At 42.9% G+C, this 23,074-nt stretch overlaps 2 protein-coding genes across 3 annotated transcripts in view; both read left to right on the top strand.

The window, feature by feature from the left end:
* The window catches only part of Dnajc6 (DnaJ heat shock protein family (Hsp40) member C6), a 149,333-nt gene extending 146,526 nt beyond the window's left edge, over positions 1 to 2,807 (top strand). For both annotated transcript variants that reach the window (XM_032901734.1, XM_032901726.1), the window contains exon 19: positions 472 to 2,807. In XM_032901734.1, the coding sequence (XP_032757625.1) occupies positions 472 to 573 (102 nt within the window). In that variant the 3' untranslated portion in view covers positions 574 to 2,807. The remainder of the gene's footprint in view (positions 1 to 471) is intronic.
* A 6,807-nt stretch (positions 2,808 to 9,614) lies between these two features.
* Positions 9,615 to 21,689, top strand: Leprot. The gene is made up of 4 exons (XM_032901699.1): positions 9,615 to 9,738; positions 14,243 to 14,318; positions 17,877 to 18,063; positions 20,045 to 21,689. Exons 1-4 carry the CDS (start codon positions 9,723 to 9,725, stop codon positions 20,159 to 20,161), a joined length of 396 nt encoding a protein of 131 aa, XP_032757590.1. The 5' UTR covers positions 9,615 to 9,722; the 3' UTR covers positions 20,162 to 21,689.
* The last annotated feature ends 1,385 nt before the right edge of the window (positions 21,690 to 23,074 follow it).

Below are 23,074 nucleotides of genomic sequence, written 5' to 3'. Positions count from 1 at the left end.
CTTGGGAATGCATGTTTGAAGTCCATGTTTGATTTCCATCCCTCCACACTCCTTATGACTAAATCGGATAATTAATGGGAAACATTAATACATGAACTTTAATCAGTCAAAAGAGAATTAAGAGCCCACAGAAATTGGCAAACTGCCCTATTATGAGTCTCAAAGACCTAAACTTTATAGGAAATAGAAAGGGGGAGTTTTGAAGTACAGTCAACTAGAGACAGGGCTAGCATTAACAAGGAGATGCGTCCTTTGCTGCCAAACAAACCACCCACATTTCTCCTTATTGTTAGGTTCCTGTTATCCTCTGTGAGTTTGAGGGCAGTGCATAGTAATTAATTTCATGTAGATAGGACGCAAAAAGAAATGTCTTAATGGAAGAACATTTCAATTACCATCCATAATCTCATTGAATTTAATATTAGTTTATTTTGGTCTGCAGTATCTAATTGTGTTTTGTGTTTTCTTTAGGCTACTGGGCAACCCTATGAACAATATGCAAAGATGATTTTCATGGAGCTAAATGATGCCTGGTCCGAATTTGAAAACCAAGGCCAAAAGCCCTTGTATTAATTTGTGAGCTGGCTGCAGTCCTGTGATCATGCTTAGTGTGTACCACGGTTCTGAGATTTTCACAGATGAACCAAAAATTCTAGTAATGTATTTCCAGTACTAAACTGTTAAGTTCCTCGTGAATTCATTTCTCATGATAAGGAATGTGAACATTGGGTTTCTTGAAGTCTGTAGCACCGAGAGGAACACTAGTGAGCTGACCTTGCAGAGTCATGACATTCCAGCCTGCCCTTTGGGGAAGCCTACTCAGCATTTTGCCTGGGGAAATAGGACCGTGGCCACCCAAGGCGGAGGCCTGACATCCATCTCACTGTCTGAGATTAAGATTTATGAGTGGACATTATGGTAGTTGGATTATGTAATGGTTTTAAGGAAATGGTTTAGGGATTGTGTATGTGTGGTTTTTGTTTTTAAAGATGTAATTTGAGCAACGGCTTTACACAAACTCCAAGAATATCACCAACCAAGTATTTTTTAATGGAAACTTACTGAAGCCTTTATAGCTTCTTCAGTTTGTGTCTTTTGGTCAAGAGCATTAACAATCAATAGAAGTGGCTAAATGATGGGAGGTGGTTCTGCAGAAATCTAGGCATTACCTTTAACTTTTCCTGGATGCACTAAGCCCAAGCACATGATAGCTGAAGAAACCAGGAACCCTAAGATGTGTTGACTCCAGGTCAGAACTTTGGGGTACTGGCTCCTTCCCCCTTTAAATTTGCAGTTGATTAAAGAAAAACTTTTAAATGCTACCACCACCACAATTCCAAACCTATTTGAAATCCCCCTTCTAATTGTTGCCACGAGGCTCAGTGCTCTTTCTTTTGCTTAGCCAAGAAAACATTCTTCATGGGTGACAGTTTGTAAAGCAGTTTGGCCCATTCACACTTTGTGTAGACCTGGAGTTCTGGTGATTGCAAACCAGGGGGGAAATGGAGAAGATAACACTGAGTACTATTTAGAAAGGGTTTGGTTGGGGAGAGAGCTGTGGTGTGCCTTCAGATCCAATTGGATAGCTTGCCAGTTTGAGGAGTCAGAGTCCCACCCACCCAGTGAATCTGGGTCCCCACCCCTGGGATTATTTCCAATGGATTTGCTGTTGGATGCATGTGAAAACTTTGTAAGAATGCAACTTTCCCAGACCGACATCAGCTGGTTGCAACTTAGTCCAGTGCTCAGAGCTTCCCATTTTGCAAGGGAGGCAGCTGGTACTGCTGGGACTTCGCTAGGTCTCCTGGTGAGCACATGTGCAGCATCTATCTATCCATCCATATATGCATATGAGTATGTCTAGTGTGCACATACACATTCACAAAGCGGGTGGTCAAAAAGATTATCATGCTAATCTTAAAAGGTTCACATTCAATATTGTGAAAAGCTTTCAAAAGTTTGTTTTACAAAGACAATCATTTTGTTTGTTTGTTTCTGTTTTAATATTCTTGTGACAAACTAAACCGAAAAAGCAGCATGTCAGAAATAATTTTGGTTCCATATAGACCTCTCTTCTCTCTCTTTTTTTTTTAATTATAAAAGTTCATTATTTATTTTACCTTTTACTGATAATGTGAAATTCTCAAAAAAAATGTTCTCTTTAAAATATGCAGTTGTAAACTCTTCAAAGTAACCATGACAACCTAGGTGTTATTTATTAAGGTATTATACAATGATGTCTGACCCAGTATGTGCTTGTCCTATTTAAGATTGGAATGTGAGACATGTTGCTGTGACCTGTTTTATTTTTTGTTCTGTTTTGTTTCGTTTTTTCTGCCTCATTCCACATTTGTAGATATTGTGTGAACTACAGTATATAATGACAATAATTAAGAGGATATTATGTGGCTGCCACATACATTTTGAGATGGTAGAACTATATTAGCTTTATATCATGTTCGCATAGGTCATTAATGTTCATGATTTAAATACCATTAAATGTTATGCGATTAGCAATGAGAAAGAACCCCTCCTTAAATCTGGGAGTTTCCCCACCGCTCTTCCCCAGATGCATTATGATTCTGGATGCTTGTCTATCTCAAAACTCTTAACACATGCAGACCAATAAGTTCTGCATTCCTTTTAAATACCAGGTCGTGACAGTTTGTTGTTGGTCAGATTCACTGTCTCATTCATATTTATTGTAATATATTTTTGTTTTGTAAATACGTTAAACAAAACAAAATGTCATTGTTCTAAAATATTTGTAATGTATATTAAAAAGATAAAAAATACTTGCAGAAATATACTTCTTGTACTTGTGGGAGTTCGAGGGGCCAGAGAGATTGCGCTGTGGTTAAAAGCGCACATTACTCTTGCAGAGGACCTCAGCACCCACACTGGGTTGCTCACTGCCTGTGTCTTCAGCTGTAAAGGGATCTGATGTCCTCTTTTGGTTTCCATAGGCATTTGTGCGCAACCCTCCCCCATGTATACATGGTTAACGTAAAATAGATCTTAGAAAAGCAAAAAACATCCCAAACCAAACAAATGAGGTATGGAGTACAATGGCAAACTCGAAAGATACTCTCTAACCTGATTTGCTTTTAAGGACCGGTAAGGGGAAAGAGTGTGAAAAGTACAGAATCTGACAAGATTCTACATTTACATTTTCTTTTCCCAGTATCACTTATGTCCTGAGACAGACAGACTGACAGACAGACAGACACCACTGGCCATGTCCGGTGAATACTGTGTTGCAAAAGGAATCAGCATAGAAATCCTGCTCTCACTAGAATTTTGAGTGTGTTCTCAAGCACATGTTTGTATGCTGAGTCAGAGAGACTGATGTGCAGTTTGGGACTTTACCATTGAACAGAAGTGTTGGATATTTTTGATGCCTGAGGACAGAGAGGACATACGCACATTTGTAGACACACTGTTCCAGAGCATTTTAACCACTACTTTGCTAGTGCGTCTAGAGTAGTGGTTCTCAACCTTCCTAACTCTGGGACTCCTTGATGCAGTTCCTCCTGTTGTAGTGATCCCCCCAACTGTAAAATGATTTAATTGCTACTTTGTAGCTGTAATTTTGCTATTGTAATGAGCTGTGATACAAATATTGGATATGCTGCACCTGTGGGAGTCATGACCCACAGGTTGAGAACCAATGGTCTGGAGGCTCAAGGCAGTACTAATGTGGGACCACACAACATAAAACTTGAATTCCTGAAGAAGTTATCCCAGTACAAGCCATTTTTAATGTTGGAAACACCAGCTCGGAAAATACAGGTTCAAATCAAGAGGGTATTATTATTATTATTATTATTATTATTATTATTATTACTATTATAAAACTAGGCCATACAGTTTTTGGAATGGTACTATATGTTGGTTTGAAACTAAAAGAGTAGCTTTGAATGCTGATATTTTTCCCTACTTAATATCTGTTATATTGGCAAATGCTTTAACTCTGATTCCTGATTTTATCACTTGTAAAATATATTCCTTACAGCTCTTCAGTGGAAGAATTAGGCACCATGTGTATAAAGTGCCATCACACAGATATCGGCCAATAACCATCACTACTGTTAATAATAATAAATAGGAGTGGGTGTCACACTGTTAGTTTTGGAGCTGGAACTACATGGAACCCTCAGATTCAGAAATGGGTCCAGGAATGAGAAAGTCTGCTGGGAACACCTATTCCCCTGGCACCTGTCTCCTTGGGGTGGGATGAGATCTGGATGTGGAAAATCACAGATGCTGGTTTCCGTTAGTGTCATAGCACACTTTTATTTATGATGCACTGACCTTAGAGCCTGCTCTGGGCAGATGTGATACTCTGTTGTGACTTTACATGTATGGCCATGTAAGATCTGGAGTTTGAGTAGGGTATTTTCTTTTTCTTTTATTGGATTTTTAAATTTACATTTCAAATGCTATCCCCTTTCCTGATTTCCCATTCATAAACCCCATATCCCATATTCCCTCCCCTTTTTATAAGGGTGTTCCCCCTCCCCAACCACCCAACCTTTCCCGCCTCCCTGCTCTGACAATCCCCTACACTGGGGGTTTCAGCCTTGGCAGGACCAAGGGCTTCTCCTATTGGTGCCCAACAAGGCCATCCTCTGCTACATATGCAGCTGAAGCCATGGGTCTGCCCTCGCTCTTTGGATGGTAGTTTAGTCCCTGGGAGCTCTGGTTGGTTGGTATTGTTGTTCTAATGGGGTTGCAAACCCCTTCAGCTCTTTAATCCTTTTCTAACTCCTCTAATAGGGACCCCCTTCTCAGTTCAATGGTTGGCTGCTAGTGTTCACCTCTGCATTTGTTATGCTCTGACAGAGCCTCTCATGAGACAGCTATGTCAGTCTCCTGTCAGCGTGCACTTCTTGGCATCAGCAGTATTGTCTGGGTTTGTTAGCTGTATGTATGTGGGCTGGAGCCCGAGTTGGGGCAGGCTCTGATTCTGTCTCTTCTCCAAATTCTCCAAATTCTGTCTCTTCCTTCTGTCTCTGCTCCAAACTTTGTCTCCATATTTCCTCCTATGAATATTTTTTGTTCCCCCTTTTAAGAAGGAGTGAAGCATCTGCACTTTGGTCGTCCTTGTTCTTGAGCTTCATGTAGTCTATGGATTGTTTCTTGTGTAATCTGAGCTTTTGGGCTAATAATCCACTTTTCAGCGAGTGCATACCATGTGTGGGCTTTTTTTTTTTTTTGTTACTTCACTCAGGATATTTTCCAGTTCCATCCATTTACCTATGAATTTCATAAAGTCATTGTTTTTGATAGCTGAGTAATATTCCATTGTGTAGATGTACCACATTTTCTGTATTCATTTCTCTGTTGCAGGGCATCTGGGTTCTTTCCAGCTTCTGTCTATTATAAACAAGATTGCTATGAGCATAGTGGAGCATGTATCCTTGTTATATGTTGGAGCAACTTTTGAGTATATGTCAAGGGGAGGTATAGCTGGGTCCTCAGGTAGTGGAATGTCCAATTTTCTGAGGAACATCCAGACTGATTTCCAGAGAGGTTGTACCAGTTTGCAGTCCCACCAACAATGGAGGAGTGTTCCTCTTTCTCCACATCCTCACCAGCATCTGTTGTCACCTGAGTTTTTGATCTTAGCCATTCTGACTGGTGTGAGGTGGAATCTCAGGGTTGTTTTGATTTGTATTTCCCTGATGACTAAGGATGTTGAATATTTCCTTAGGCACTTCGATATTCCTCAACTGAGAATTTTTTGTTTAGCTCTGTACCATATTTTTAAATAGGGTTTTTTGAATCTCTGGAGTCTAACTTCTTGAGTTCTTTTTGTACATTGACTATTAGCCCTCTATCAGATGTAACATTGGTAAAGATCTTTTCCTAATCTGTTGGTTGCCATTTTGTCCTAATGACAGTGTCCTTCGCCTTACAGAAGCTGTGCAATTTTATGAGGTCCCAAATGTCTTGATCTTAGAGCATAAGACATTGGTGTTCTGTTCAGGAAATTTTCCTCAGTGCCCATGTGTTCAAGGCTCTTCCCTACTTTTTCTATTAGTTTGAGTGTATCTGCTTTTATGTGGAGGTCCTTGATCCACTTGTACTTGAGCTTTGTACAGGGCAATAAGAATGGATCGATTTGCATTCTTCTACATGCTAACCTCCAAGTTGAACCAGCACCATCTGTTGAAAATGCTGCCTTTTTTCCACTGGATGGTTTTAGCTCCTTTGTCGAAGATCAAGTGACCATAGGTGTGTGGGTTCATTTCTGGGTCTTCAATTCTATTCCATTGATCTATCTGTCTGTCTCTGTACCAATACCATGGAGTTTTTAATCACCATTGCTCTGTAATACAGCTTGAGGTCAGGGATGGTGATTCCCCCAGAAGTTCTTTTATTGTTGAGGATAGTTTTTGATATCTTGGTGGGTTTTTTTTGTTATTCTAAATGAAATTTGCAAATTGCTCTTTCTAACTCTATGAAGAATTGAATTGGAACTTTGATGGGGATTGCATTGAATCTGTAGATTGCTTTTGGCTAAACGCCCATTTTTCTATATTAATCCTGCCAATCCATGAGCATGGTAGTTCTTTCCATCTTCTGAGATCTTCTTCAATTTCTTTCTTCAGAGACTTGAAATTCTTTTATTTATTTATTTATTTATTTATTTATTTATTTATTTTTTTATTAACTTGAGTATGTCTTATATACATTTCGAGTGTTATTCCCTTTCCCAGTTTCCGGGCAAACATCCCCCTCCCCCCTCCCCTTCTTTATGGGTGTTCCCCTCCCCATCCTCCCCCCTTGCTGCCCTCTCCCCAACAATCTAGTTCACTGGGGGTTCAGTCTTAGCAGGACCCAGGGCTTCCCCTTCCACTGGTGCTCTTACTAGGATATTCATTGCTACCTATTCAGAGTCCAGGGTCAGTCCATGTATAGTCTTTAGGTAGTGGCTTAGTCCCTGGAAGCTCTGGTTGCTTGGCATTGTTGTACATATGGGGTCTCGAGCCCTTCAAGCTCTTCCAGTTCTTTCCCTTCATCTATTCTCAGTTCTGGTTTGCTGCTGGCAATTTCTTTTCTGGCTGTGTCTCTCGGGAGAGATCTACATCCAGCTCCTGTCTGAAATTCTTGTCATACAGATCTTTCACTTGCTTGGTTAGAGTCACACCGAGGCATTTTATATTATCTGGGACTATTGTGAAGGATGTCAATGCCCTAATTTCATTCTCAGCCTGTTTATCCTTTGAGTAGAGGGAGGCTACTGATTTATTTTGAGTTAATTTAATAGCCAGCCTCGTTGCTGAAGTTGTTTATCAGACTTAGTAGTTCTCTGGTGGCACTTTTGGGATCACTTAAATATACTATCATTTAATCTGCAAATAGTGATATTTAGACCTTTTCCTTTCCAATTTGTATCCCTTTGACTTCCTTTTGTTGTTTGATTGCTCTGGCTCGGACTTCAAGTATTATATTAAACAGATAGGGAGAGAGTGGGCAGCCTTGTCTGGTTCCTGATTTTAGTGGGATTGCTTCAAGTTTCTCTCCATTTAGTTTGATGTTGGCTACTGGTTTGTTGTATATTGCTTTTACTATGGTTAGGTATGGGCCTTCAATTCCTGATCTTTCCAAAACTTTTTAACATGTAGGGTGTTGAATTTTTGTCAAATGCTTTCCGGCATGTAATAAGATGATCATGTGTTGTTTTTTCCTTTGAATTTGTTCATACAGTGGGTTCTGTTGATGGATTTCAGTGAACTGAAAGGACAGTTGTTGTTGCAGAAAGCAGTTGGAGAGAAACACTGTCCAGGATCCTGATTCCAAACATTACCTTGGGGGCCCACATCAATCTTTCTCTTTCTCCTCTTTTTTTCCCCTTTCTTACCATTTTTCAGTATTTTCTTGACAAGCCTTTGGTATTCACAGGACACTTTGCCTCTGATATCACTTTCTCTTAAATCATGGGATTAGTCTCAGAAAGCTTTGGCAAGCCCCTCTACAAGGCCTATCAGGGACAAAAGGGGTGGTTGAGGATGAAAGATTCTATCATGTAGTCTAACCATTTAAGGTGGGGAAACCTACCTCCTCCTAACTCCTCAGTGGTTATAAAGGAGGAGTTAAAACTACAGGTTTTAGCAGAGCAATTTTCTGCATGCTGTTATAGGTACCGTAACCCCTCCTTTTCACCTAGTACGTTGTTCATGATGCTGGCACATGCCTGACACTGCAGACCCTGTGTACTCTTCTCATCTTGTATACACTTACAAGGGGTACAATGGCTTAAGTTGTAATGGTTACAATGGGATTAACAGTTTAAAGTAGGACAACAGTTCTATTGTAGGTTATGCAAATGTGCTTCTCAGAATCACTGATTGTATACTAGGTCTTAGCAGTCTGAGCATTTTTCCCCCCTTTACTTTTAAGTTTTGAAATTGTTGGGTTTTGTCTTTTTAACCTTGTCTAAAGAGCTGTTTGGCACAGTTCCTATCCTTTCTGTAGAGGTCTTGGATTACTAGATAGTTTCTAAGATGAAGGGAGAGTCCACTGAAGAAGGCCTGCGTTGCAAAAAATAAATAAATAAATAAATAAATAAATAAATAAATAAATAAATAAATAAATAAAATAGCTGTTTATTTAAGGACCCAGGAGAACTTCAGACCCAAAGTGTTTGTAACGAATGAAGGAGACGGACACGGTAGTTTGCACAAAATGTTAATGTAGCTACAAAGCAAGCAAATCTATACAAAAGTCAGATTTTAGGAAGGGATGCCTCTAAGCCTGTTTTCTGGTGCCCAATCTTTACTATCCCAGCCATACAATCTCAGAAAAAAACACACATGCACACACACAGGAAGAGTTGTCCTGCAAAGTGAGGTCTAACTAAGTCCGCACTGAAGGTCACTTCTCCCCATTCTTATCCAGCGCCCCACTTTTTCCACCTGTCCTCTCAGGCAAGTTTCCTAGCAGCCAGCCAGTGAGAAAGGGCTGGACCCCAGATTGAGAATCAGGGTTGGATGGCTCAGAATCCAGGATCCCTGAAGAGTTAAAATGAAGGAGCTCTTCTGAGGTAATGAAAGTAGGAGAGGGCTGAGACTAGAAGTGGAGATCCCGGATCGCGCGGGGTTGCTGAGTAAATTCAGAGACTACCGGAATGAAGATCTAAGTGGCAGGAATTATAACTAGTAGAGTACGAGCAGAGTGGTGGAGGCGGGATCAGTCCACGGGGGCGGAGTTCTGCACACCCTAGTGGGATCCGTGCGGCCAAGAACAGAGCAATGCGAGCCGGGGGCGGAGTCCCGAAGTGGAGGAGGGCGTTGGGGGAGGGTCTCCATGGGCTGGAGGCAGGATTGTGTGCCAGAGTGGGGCGGAACTGTGGGCGGAGCGGAACTGGGCCCGGCAGAGGAGGAGCTCAGAGTGTCAGGTATCGGAACCCGTACAGGAAATGCTGAGTGCCTGTAGGGCAAAATCTGGCATAATTGGGTAAACGTCATGATTGGCAGAACTCTAAACCAGTAGGAATCAGGTTCTGCATGGAGCGTGAAGTTGGGCTTCTGGGGGGCGGAGTTAAGATAGGAGGCGGGGCTTAGCTGAAGAGGCGGAGCTCCGTTGGTTGAGTATGGAGTTAATGTCGTCAGGGGGCGGGCCGAGCTTTGGATTCGCGCGCCGGCTCTGGCTAGTCTGGGTGTGGGCGGCTTTTGGAGAAAGCCGGAAGCAGCGACAGCCCCAGCTCCAGAGACATGGCGGGCGTTAAAGGTACACTGCGACCCTCGCCCGCGGCTAATGGGTGGGGGTCGCTCCCGGCTGCAGGCTGAGTAGCGTGCGGGTGTGCGAGCTCGTGCAGACCGCGGCCTCCCGGATGCGCGGCAGAGGTGTTTCGCCGAGCCTATAAATGCTCGCGCCCACGCCCACGCCCTCCCGTTCCCAGGCGGGGGCTTCCCCCGTGGGCTGTACGTTCCACAGTGGTCCCCTGGGCTTCTCAGTTCCCCGTAGGTCACATCAGGGTCCCACATCCTCACCTTCCTGCCCCGCCGCAGTTTCCTGTGGCTTACAGAGGAGCCTTTGTGTCCAGGATGTGTGTTGGAAACTTGGTCCTGTTGTTCCTTTACGATTTTCTCTCTGGGCAGAATTAATTTCGGGCGTGTGGCAGTGGAAAGTAACCAGAAATATTCTATTTGACACAACCTTGGGGCTGCAATTAGGTGGGATTTTAACAAGACTTTCTTGAGTGTTTTCTTTACTGGTCTGCGAACAAAGCAGTGGGTGTGCTATTTGTGTTCTTGAATAGTGTTAACGGGTGTACCGAGATTATCACCCTGATCTGTATGAATGCAGAGCAATGGGCGTTGAGTGGAGACGAAGTTATTGGGAGGCTTCCTGGTATTCGGATTTCTGGTCATCCGCACAGAGTAGACTTAACTTGTCTCTGTGTTTGACTTCCTTTCCTTGAAAACTATCCACAAAGACCTTCCCATTTACCCGACATCTGCAAGATGGACACAGTGTATGCTCCTGTGGGTGCATTATACGTTTATCTGACCAGTTTTGGAGGACAATATCAGCCATGTAATCATGGTTTACTTGGGCAGTGTTCACTGTATGATATATCCGTTTGAAGGCAGTGTAGAAGGCATGAAAAATTGTGTCTCACTGCTTCAGAGTGTTTTAGTCATGGGCAGAAAGTACAAAATAGCAACAGTCGTTGATGTACTAATGTAGTGAAAAGGAACACAGGCTATGAAGTAGACAAGAGCACTGAAGTAAAACAGATAATTCAACTGCTATTGAGAGACTGGCTATGCTGGAGACTTGGATAAAAGATAAGTGAGGAGTTTGGACTGAGTTGATAGCCACAAATTATTATATTGCTGTGTAAGTAAGTGATGTGTGCTCTGAGACAGTTGGGAAAATAGAGATAATATAGTGGAGTGAATCATGCTCCTCCAAAAGATAGGTTTAAAGTAGTAACTCCCTGATGCCAAGTAAGGGTGTGGCCTTATTTGCAAATAGCAGATGTCATCAACCCAAGGTAGTACTGCCTTGAATGATGTCCTTCAGATAAGAAGGGAAAAAGCACCCTGGGAAGACAGAAGCAGAGGACCCCAAGATGGCTTAGTAGGAAAGGCACTCGCTGCCGAGCCTTAAGACCTGAGTTTGGTCCCTGGGACCTACAGGGTAAAGGGAGAGAACCAACTCTGACCTCCCTGTTTGCACATGCAATATGGTGCTTGGCTCTAAGTAGTAAACCTAAATAAGTAATTAAAAGAAAAAACAGTAACGGAAATTGGAGTGGTGTAGCTACAAGCCCAGCAGTGGTATAGACACTAGCAACACTGGGCATTAGGCAAGGAAGCTACTCTCTAAAGATTTAAGAGAGAATGGCCCGGCCGACGCCTTGATTTTGGAAGTCTAGCCTCTAGAACTGAGAATTAATTTCCCTTGTTCGGAGAAACCCAGACTGTAGTAATCCATTGTGAAGCTAATATGGATGACCACTGTATGGGGGAATCAGCAGAAGATCAATCCTTGAGCTGAATTTACAGGGCTCTGTAAGGGTTGGGTTGAGACCAGAATACATTCACAGGACTGGGGCCGAAGCCATGGCAGAACACATCTTGTCTTTTTATTTCCACAGGCTCTTGCAGGCAGAGCAGGGAGCACTGAAGCTGGAGAAGTTAGGGGTCGGGTTGTAGTGAGCCTCTATGTGGTAGGACAGCGTGCAGGCTGTGAACAAAATTGCAACGGGTGACACACACAAGTGCCTGTCCCATATGTGGAGGAAGGACTGGAAGGTGCTTGGTTTGGCAGCAGGCAGTGAGCGAGCATACCCGATGCCCTGCACAGAGCTCAAGAGAAGACAGTAGTTTTGAATGAGGTAAAATGCGTTACTTTGATTTGCTACAGAGTACAGCTATGGTTTCAGCCCTTTAAGATTGGCCTTCAAGGGAGAGGAAGCATGTGTTTGGGAGGGTTGGGGTGGAGTTACATGTTAGATTTGAGGTCCTTGGTGACTTTGGCTCTGTGCCACAGTAGTCCAGACTGGAAGTGGAGTTCTTAGGATCTATTGTGGGCTGGAGCCGTGGATATGGCTTGGCTCTTATACTGGGAACTTTGGGTTGAACTCAGCTTTTCAGCAGTCATGTGTGAATCGAAAAGAGATGGACTTGAATTGTCGGTTAACTCCTACTGAAATTTAGAAATGGCAACGAGTTGCCAAGATGACTTAGCAGGTAAAGGCTTGCACAGAACCCCAGTGATCTCAGTTCAATCCCAGGAGCCTATGGGAAGATGGAAGGAAAGTACTGATTTCATAAGATTGTCCTGTTTACATGTGATGAAGCACTGTACACCCCGTTGTTCATATACTCAGTTTGAAAAGAGAGGGAGTAGGCAGAAATACAATTTTTAAACACACACACACACACACACACACACACACACACACACACACACGGCTTGAAGGCATCCAGCCGGTTGTGAAATTTGAGAGACTGTATCAGAACAGAGAGAAGAAGTAGGTCTGTAGTTTTCATGCTGTGGGTTCACAGTTGGAAGAGGGAATGCTGTAGGTCGTCTGATACAGAGAGGGGTCAGGGCTACAAAGGAAAGGCCAGGCAACTTCTGAACTGGTAAGTATTTGTCCATTAAAAATACCATATTAACAGAAAAAAAAGATACAAATAAATATAGAGATTACTTCATCATCCCCTGATATCTATATTCAAGTTTCCTGGAAGGGATATTAGTATCTTTGTATTAAACAGCACCCCCCCCAATTGATTAAATAAGAGAAAGCAACAGCAACAAAAAAAAAAAATCTTAGTGACTATATTAGGGATTAGAAATTTTCAGAAGAAGTTTGGATGATCCAGCGTCCTGTGCTTTTGAGTTACCATTTTATCAAATAATATATCTAGGTTGAGTGGAGACTTCCCATAGCTAGCATTGGGTGAGCCCCTTTGCCAAGCACTGTGTATGGATTACCTAACTTGATTGCCATAAACCCAACGAAATGGGACCATCTTTGTCATTTTACAAGCAAGAAACTAGGCTCAGAGAGGTCCAGCCGCCTGAAGTCATACAAACAATCGGATGCAGACTGGCCATCTGAACAACCCATTTGGTGACTGGGAGTCAACCAGCAAAGTGGAAAAGGCAAATATGTTCAGTTGGGAGTATCCAGTGTGTGTAGGAAAGAGGTGCATTGGCTGCTAGTTGGGGACTGTTTCCTATGAAGGCATGAAAGCACTCCTCCAATGCTTGATGTAATTGTGGTTTGGGCACACAGAGACCATCCGGGATATAATCAGGGAAAGAGAGCAGTCAGCGTTCAGAAGGTGTAAGAGTAACCTGCCTATGGTTGTGAGTTCCCCTGACTGTATTGACAAGCTTGGCTGACTGTCCTCCTCTGGCAAATATAGAGAGAGCCCACGCGGTAGTTAGGGCTGCTGGAGTGGCAAGAGATTTTTCCACCTTTGGCGTTAACAGTGGTGGACAGAGGCAGGTCTCTTTATCACTTTGGGCTACTGTACCAAATGAACCACAGACTACTGCATAGTCTAAATTATGACTTAATCCAGAGTTCTAAAGGCCAGGAAGTCCAAGATCAAGGAAGAGACAGAGCGAAAGAGAACTGTAGTTCACTTCTCTCATTTTAAGACACTGATTCTGTCAAAAGAACTCTACCACCATGTCCTCATCTAAATCTAAGGCTTCCTAAGTGTATGGCTGTGCCTGCCTGTTATCCCAGCTCTTGAGCTGTGGAGGCAGGAGGATCTCAAGTTGGAAGATTTAAAACGTACATAGACATTCAGTTACATAAGTCGTATTCATTTGATAGTCAGATGTAACATCAATTAATGAAATAAATAAGTTGTTACATTTGCTTACATTTATGCCCTCTCCTTATGTTTTATATTAAAAATTTATGTGTGTGGGGGGGTATGCACACCGGCGGAGGCTACAGGATAGCCAGCAGCAGATGGTCTTCTTCTGTCGTATGAGTCCTGGAGATTGAACTCAGGTCATCAGGCTTGGCAGCAGGTGCCCTATCTGCTGAGCCCTCCGCCAGCCCCTTGCGCCTCTTTTTAAGTGAAAATGTGTTGTTGAGATATACCATAAGCTCAGCTTTTTAAAATATAAAACGCTTTATCATATTTACAAGGCCATGCTGCCATCACTGCGCTCTGTCCCCATGACATCTGTCACCCCTAAATGACTATGGACTAGCACCTTTAACAGGAAGTTGTGTTTTCCACAGCTCTTGTGGCACTCTCCTTCAGCGGGGCAATTGGGCTGACCTTTCTTATGCTGGGATGTGCCTTGGAGGACTATGGGTAAGTTGTTTTGAAAAATAAATCAGTGTGTGCGTGTGTGTGTGTGCGTGTGTGTGTGTATGTATGTGTGTGTATGCTTGTGTGTGGAGGTGATGTGTCTTCCTTAGTCTCTTTACTATGTTATTTTTTTTCCCACCTTATCCTCCCCTCCGTGCTGGGGCTTCAGTCATGTCCCACTGCATCAGACTTTTTACTTGGGTGCTAGGGATTGAACTCAGACCCCTGTTTTCACATAGCCAGCCCTTTACCTACTGAGCCATTTTGTGAGCTCTCAAGGAAACTTCTTTCTGTGTCTTTGTTCCTGTTACCGTCAGAGCCTGATCAGTGTAGCCCATGCAGCAAGGCATGAGTTAGTGAAGTCTAGATTAAGAATTCAACCCGTTCAGACACCAGTATATTTGTGTAGCAAAAACCTCTTTTCCAAAAAAAAAAAAAAAAAAAAAAAAGGATGTATTCATTTAATAAATAGTTGTCACATTCTGAATCTGGAGCAGCTGTGGGTGTGAGAATGAGTCCGCCCTTGCAGTTGTAGTCAGGAGGAACTTGGAGAGCAGACGTACATTTCTCACGAGCAAAGACTTAGTGGATAAAGGAGAGTTTCTCTGAATCACCAGCATAGGGGAACAATCAGTAACCTTCATCCTACAACCCACTAGAGGAGGATTAATCAAGGATGAAGAGATAGCTTTTGGGGGCGTTGTATGCTCTGTAGAGGAGGTTAGATTATGTGTCCCAGACAGCAGGAGCTAGAAAAACAAATGGAATTCGCCCAGATGTGAGGCTAGGTAGGAACGTGCTGACTGAGACTGGAGTCAGGGAATCCTAAGGAACGGCTGTAATAGATAAAATTGGTGGCAGTAGGTTTTATAAACTGATAATCTGGAATCAAGCGAGTTCACACCAGCTGTGCAGGGAGTGGCTTGAACACCTTGACCTAAAATGCGTGACTAAGACCAGCTGGGGAAAACGCCAAGACCGAAAGCAACTTAGGGAAGGAGAGTTTATTTCAGTTTCTAGTTGCAGTTCATTATGAAGGGAAGTTAGGGCAGGAAGTCAAGTCAGGGACTAGAGGAGGCAGGAACTGAAACAGGCCATGGAGGAATTCTAGTCACTGGCTTATTCCTCAGTGCTTGCCACCCTGGGGCCACTTGCTGGGGTGGCACCACACAGAGTGGGCTGGACCTTCCACATCAATCATAGTTGGTTCTCAACCTTCCTAGTGCTACGACCCTTTAATAAAGATTACAGTTCATGTTATGGTGAACCCCTCCCCCCATAAAATTATTTCGTGTTGCTACTTCATAACTGTAATTTTGCTACTGTTAATGAATAGTAGTGTAACTATCTAATATATAGGCTATCTGATATTCAATCCCCCAAAGGGGTCATGACCTATGCATAGGTTGAGAACTGCTGCTGTAGACCAAACTTACACGGCCAAACTGACAAGTCAGATCCCTCTTCTAAAATGACTCTGGCTTGTGTCAAGTTGGTAAGAAACTAGTCAGGAAAACATTGCTGAGTTCAAATCTACCGTGGAGTTGGAATTGTTTAAACATGAGGTAAGCAAAAGCATTTGTTCAGAGTTTTCACAGCTATTACTGTATTTTCATTTAGGAATATGTTGTTCCCCTTCCCCAGTGAACACCAAAGCCCAGAGTATCGGAAACCTTGCTCATCGTACAGCAGTAAATGGCAGACGTGGCTGTGTCTCTGTGCTCTGACTCTCCTGTGGCACTGTTGTTCCAGGACTAATTGAACCCAGGTGTTGGAATTCCCTGTAATGTGCCGTGTCTCTGTAGGATGAGAACAGCACACATTACTGCCCATGGTGACAGTAACTTGGGACTTTCATCTGCATCAGCAGTTGGCAGAGTGGACAGTGTAGCTGCTGCCCACTTCTGTGGTTAAGGCTGTGTTGGGACCACTGTCACTGCTTTTGCAGCACAGAGGCAGGGTGTAGAGGTGAAGAGACCTGTGGTCGCCAGCCACTTGTGTTTTCTGTTTGGTCTCTTTCCATTTTATAAATAATGTTATGTTTAATGTCTAAATTTTGTATATGAAAAGACTTATTTCAAGGCTTAATCTACATGGAGGCCATCTCCTAGACTGTGCCTCAGAAAACTGCCACAGTATTCTAGGAAGAGTGCAGGGCTCTTTTCCGAGAGACATCAGGTGACAGTTAGGTCCCTTCTCTGTAGCTTGTCCTGACATCACCTAATAGCCTCTTGCAACAGTACTTTCTGCTGGGTTCTGGAAAGTATTTCTGGAAATCTCTTCACTTTCAAATGAGTTTCAAATGGAGAGCCCACGTTCTTCGTTTCCATCCAGAGCCTGCAGGACACTCCCTTCTGCTTCCTGCTTATCACCCTGACTGACTTCCTACGTCTGTGGCTTCACTCCAGCCTGCTCAAGGCTGCTTGCTCTGTGGGTGGATCCGCATGGTTACAGTTTGGTGATAGGGTCTATTATTGTTTCGAGTGTTTATGATAGTGACTGGCTGGTGAGCTGTTTTCTTTAAAGGGTGTCTAACTGAAGGCAACAAGGATGATACATTGTTTTGAAAGTATTTATAGGGAAACCCAACTAGAAATTCAGTGGGAATTCTTAGCAACTGCAGGTAGTTTTGCTTTGTGTTAGATTATGTTTGTGATTTACTGTAATACGGGTAGGTTTGGGTACATCTAGTGAGCAAATGTTCGTTTTCATTCCTTCCATACTAAAATCTCTTTTTTCCCTACCTTTTCATCAAGTGCAAATGGAACATCCCACTCTAGGTTCTAGGATAAACGGAGACTGACTAAGACAAATCATATCTCTGTTCTAATGATCACAAAGATACCAGGTGATGGCTGTGCAGAAAGCTAGAGAGGGGTGCTGTACGCCAGGATCAGCTGGGGTCACCTTCAGGACGGGATCCCTCAGCTTAGACTGCACAGCAGTGAGAGAGCCCAAGGCAGGCTTGGGACCAGAGTGTATAGGGAGAAGACTGCAGTGGCTGTAGGTCAGAGAATGAAGGTAGGGTAGTCCAGAGTAGTAGAGGAAGAGACATAAGGTAGCAGATAAGAAGCCTCATTTGTAACTCTTCTCAGTCATCAGAACCATTCATGCATACGTGCACTCAAGAGATCTCCATGAAGCTAGCTTGTGTAAGGCACTGTAATGTGTTCTGTAGGGGAAACAGAGGTGGCCTTTTACGATCCTGTTCCGAGGGTTGTTCATCAGGGCCAGTGGTGCAGCTCAGCAGTAGAGTGCTTGCCTAGCATGTACACAGTTCTTGGTTTAGTCCCCATGCAAAAACCCGTAGATCTCGAACATAAAAAGCAGTTGTTCCTCAGTCGTACACTGAATACTTGTTTCTTAACATAGACTGCATATGTATCAGTAAGGAATATTTTTCTAACTTAATCTGTGCCTGGTAATCCTCGTGTTTTAATATTCATAAGTGATTAATGTTTTTACTTAGACATTTAAAATAGTGATGTTGAAACAACAGTATGCCTTTGAGTTAAGATGTAACTTTTCTTCTTGGTTTCATCTGGGTTCCTCTGACAACAGCGTTTACTGGCCCCTGTTCGTCTTGATTTTCTACGTCATCTCCCCCATCCCCTACTTCATTGCCAAAAGGGTCACCTATGACTCGGACGCGACCAGCAGTGCTTGTCGGGAACTGGCATATTTCTTCACCACTGGGATTGTTGTTTCTGCCTTTGGATTTCCTGTTATTCTTGCTCGCGTGGCTGTGGTGAGTTCTGTTTTCTGTTGTTTTACTCAGTGGTCAGGGTTTGTTTCAAAGGCCTGTGTCTGAGGCTTCAAGTTTATTTTCATTGCTTCGGCTCTCCCTGGAGCTGGCTGTAGCTTTGGTTTCTCTTTCCTTTTGGTCAGTGTCTCGGTCATACCTTCAGAGTGCTTTCTTGGTGTCTCTTACAACTTTTGGTAGTGAGATTCTTCTTTTTTTTTTTTTTTTTTTTTAGCTGGGGGCCGAACCCAGGGCCTTTTGCTTGCTAGGCAAGTGCTCTACCACTGAACTAAATCCCAACCCCTCTCTTTTAGTCAAAGCATATGATGTCTTTCTTTTTCCATATTAAGCTATTCTCTTCAGTCGTTCTTAGATTCCTGCCTCTTAAACCATGGGTCAATCCATAAGTTAATCAGTACAAATAGGCTTTCCCAATCACAGAATGAAGGCCATATCAAAGTGGAACCGGGGATCGACTTCTCAGGAACTGTGGGGTTTACTGAGGAATATCCAGTGAGTGATATAGCCACACCCCTTGTGGGCTTTTGTTTTGTTTTTGTTTTTTACTAGAAAACAAAGATTGTGCTATAATTTGTTCTTATTTATTTATTTATACACTCCAAATTTTATTCCCCTCCCAGTCCAAACTTCCCCCTGCCCCCTGAGGGTTCCACATCCCATACCACCCCCCCACCATCTTCACAAGGATGTCCCCACCCCACTCACCCCACTTTGTTCAGATTCTTGATGTTCTCCGACTTGCCTGCTTTTTGTTTTTATTCTGCCAACCACATTGGCTATCAGAAATGTACAGTTTTGTTTATTTGTATTTATTTGTATTTTTTATTTATATTTATTTTTATGTATTACAAATACAAATATATGTATTTGTATTTATATTTTATTTGTATTTGTAAAATGTATTTATTTGTTTATTGGATATTAACCATCTCAGGGACATCTGCTATTTATGAAATGCCGAGACTAAAAGCTCTATGCCGTCAGCTCTCAGAGAACTGATGGCGGCCTGATGAGCGTGCTGAAGAATACCACAGATGGGGAGGGAGACTGATGAGAGTACTAGGAGGACCAAGAGGAGAGAGAGGGCAGCCGCTGCTTGATAAGAGCCTCTAAGGCCAGCTAGGATTCTGATTAAAGTAGAGAAGAGGGTTGGAATGGCACACAAGTCTGAAAAAGCGGTGCATGGCTTATGTAACAGTGTAATATGATGAAGCAGAAAGGAGTGGTAAGAGTAAGGCCCCTGAAGCCTGCTCAGCAGAGCCCCTAAGGCTGCCTCAGCTTGAACTTTACATAAGCATTGAGGAACAATGACGCTCTGAGCACAGGTGACTCCGGCCTCATTCATCAACCTTAAGTTTTGTGGTAAGTGTTCTATTTTCAGCCTGTGATGGTGTTTGGAGAAGCAGCTTTCATGGTTGTTTCTGTTGGTTAACTTGGAGAGAGAGAGAGAGAGAGAGAGAGAGAGAGAGAGAGAGAGAGAGAGAGAGAGAGAGAGAGAGAATACCCACTAGAGGGCACTCTCATCCCCAGCTATGCATCCATAGAACCATCTGCTCAGCTGTGGATTCTTGTTCAAAGTGTGTCTTGCGTGGAAAAGAAGCAAACAGATTCATAACTTTCCAATTTCTGTTCTTTGTGAAAGAGGTTGGTGCCTGTGGAACTGTTTGCACCCCATGTTGTAATTGGATCAGTGATAATCCTGCTACACGTGCTTTCCTTGAGGCAGTTACTGTAAATAAAAACAAGTAGAGATGAATCTTATAGAGATGATATTAAGGGTGATACTAGACTTAATTAACAAGCATTGTGGAATCAATCAAACATGACCGGGAAGCTCACTGTCCTCCACCCAGGACATCACTTAGCAACATTGTGTCATGCTTCAGTGGGGTGTCTGATGCAGAAGAGTGAGAGAGTCAGGAAGAATACAACATGAAGAGGACTTAACCCTTCTCTTGTGTTTCAGATCAAGTGGGGAGCCTGCGGTCTTGTGCTGGCTGGCAATGCTGTTATTTTCCTCACGATCCAAGGCTTCTTCCTCGTCTTTGGAAGAGGAGATGATTTCAGTTGGGAACAGTGGTAGCACTTCCTTCTCATGGAAAGCATGGAGTGTCTTAGAATTTGTATTGTACGTATATGTGTGCACTTGTGTTTTCTTACAGATTTGAATATGCTAAGTTTTATACCTTTATATCATGATCATCTTAGGGAAGATGTTGTAAACAAACAATGAGTTTTATTCCTGGCAAACAGGTCACTCCATTGACTCAAAGTGAATTGTTTTTATCTTCTGGTTCCCAGAAAACCTGTTACTATGGCCCTGTAGACAGCCACTCATTTACCCAGGGGGTCTAAACCTTTGGGATATGCTTGTGTAATCAGAAACACTGGGGCAGCAGATCTCCTACAGCTCAAACGTAAGTGGCGCTCTCCCCATACCCTGTAGACTCATCTCAGAGGGAGTCTCATGCACACAGAGCATCAGCGTCTGCCAGGGGGCTACTGGGGATGCAGGATCAGAGAATCCCATCAGGATCAGAAGTATCCCATGGGTACCTTGGATGAGATTCCACACTTGGCACATGCATACTGATGTGTAAGAAGATTTGTGTAGAGAAATGTACATCGCAGCTCTGCTGTCTTCCTCTTGGCACAGCCACTTGCCTTCTCTGGGTGTTGCATGCTCATTTGCAGAAAAACAAAACAAAACAAAAAAACCCACCTGCCCCATGTTGTGAATGAATTCAGACGTTAGGTGTTTCTAACATGTTTAAGTCTATAATATTTGTGTTGTTCCTGAAATTTGGGGGGCTGTTCTTAGGAAGGAACAGATAAGTCCTAACATCATCTAAAAGGCAATGGCTGATTGCTCAGAATAAGTTACAAAAATAACCAAAAATCTTCTCTGGGGTGCAGAGAGGGAAACGGGGCTGGAATTGGTCCCTACTGTAAGTGCAGGGCAGGTTAGACAATTCTTGGAAATGTCCCTTCAAGAGCTTGTGCTCCCCCCGCCCCTCTACGGTGCCTCCCATCCCCGACTCACATTCCCCTTTGGTAGTGGGCCTCCTGAAGGGCTTAAGTCAAGAGCAAGCGAGGGGCAGGGGTCATTGAAGTCACACCTCAGCGCACTTTTCGTCCTTTGTATTGAACTTGATGTCACCTCCTCAGGAAACACGGGTCCACGTCACGTTGGTTCTTCTAAACAGTTTTTCTAGCTCCTCTCTTTTATCTGGACCCTAGCGGGAGAAGGTTCAGAACTACAATTACCCTCTAAGGATGTCATCAGCGGCGTTTCAGTGTTGATGCTGCTAGTTAATGAGCGTTCAGAGCACTCTCCTTTGAGGCTTGTGGTCAGAGGAATGAACACACCAGGCCAGGGCTGGCCGGTGTGACGCTGGGACCAGCAGGTGAACGGACAGAGGACAGTGTGCAATGTTACTTTTTGGCCTGTGCAGTACATTATGTTTTCAATATTTTGTGTACATATAAAATTGTTAGAGCTGTCATTTCTAGTATTTACATTAGAAAAATTATTTAGATACATGATCATTTAACTGGCATTTTTAATCATGACACTTGCTGTTGTAATAAATTTGACTTTTAACACTGAAGGAGAATTGAATTTCATAAATCTTTAATCTCAATTTACATTGTTTAAAAGATGAATGACAATTTCTTCACACTTTGGAGTTCTGAGCAGTAATCCTGTCTTAGAATGGACCTCTGCAATACTATTTTGACTGTCTGGTTGGCTGTAGTAACTTTTCTTTCCCACAGATGGCAAAGCTATTAGTTTATTTGACTTCTTTTGGAAGTGTCTTGGTTGTTTGACTATGAACATCTCAAATGACCAAGATAACTTTCATATAGGAGCTTAAAGTACTGCTCCTTTTCCCTTTTCTTTTCTCTTTTTAAGATAGGGTCTTCCTCAGTAGCCCAGCCTACCTTCAAGCTCACTTGATACAAGTATTTTGATTACAAGCACATACACCATATCTGGCTTAAGAGTTACCTCTTGATTTTATTTCTAGAAGGATGAAATGTACCTGCATAAAGAGTATTGAAAGGCTGGAGAGCTGGCTCAGTGGTTAAGAGCACTTGGTGCTCTCGCAGAGGACCTGGGTTCAGTTCCCAGCATGAACTTAAGTTGACTCAACAGTAATTCCAAGGTATCCAATGCCTTATGGCTCTGCAGTACCTATACACACACACACACACACACACAGAGAGACACACACAGAGAGACATACACATGAAATAAAGAAATCTTTTAAAAAGTATTTGAATTGATAGATTATTATTAGATTTGCTGTGTATCTAAAGCATTTATTCTGTAGTGCCAAGTATTATAAACAATGTTAGCCATATAGGAGTATTTACAGTTTTTCCTGATCAGAATGATGGATGTCTTTCTTTCCTTCCAAGAAGCACCCATCCTTATATTGTAGAATTCATTTAAAAATTCAGAGCATATTGATTACATTTGTAAAACTGAGACTACACTTTAAAGACTTGCCCACAAGTAAGAATTCTCATGAGGGGACTGACACATTCTATCAACTAGCTTCTAGGAGAATGGAAAACACCGTTCCACAGCCAAGTTATTATGAATGGGCAGGAGCAGGTAAACTGTTGACCCTGACCTGTGAGGCTAAAGGTCTCTACCCAAGTGTGAAACAGGAATCCTGTTCCAAAAGTGTGAAGAAGTTTTGGAGGAAGATAGTGGGAGTTTCCACCTCTTTTTCAGAACAAGGCCTTTCTCCTTTGCTTTTCACTCTGCCCCCTGGTACCCATGTTGTCTAGGCACCTTCTTGTGAGTTTCAGGACTTCCTCTTCCAACCAGGAATCTTCTTTTTACCCTGTCTTTCCTCCCATCTCTCTTCCTACTTCAACTTTACCCATCCTCACCCCATTTCTCCCCATTAATCAGCTTTCTAGCTCAGCTGACAAACCATGTGCTGTTGAAAGTCGTCTGATTCAGTTTCTCCACAGAAGG

The sequence above is a fragment of the Rattus rattus genome, chromosome 1, assembly GCF_011064425.1.
Source record: "Rattus rattus isolate New Zealand chromosome 1, Rrattus_CSIRO_v1, whole genome shotgun sequence".
Lineage (NCBI taxonomy): Eukaryota > Metazoa > Chordata > Mammalia > Rodentia > Muridae > Rattus > Rattus rattus.
Note: the sequence above shows the minus strand (reverse complement) of the source record. Positions and strands in the feature narration are given on the sequence as shown.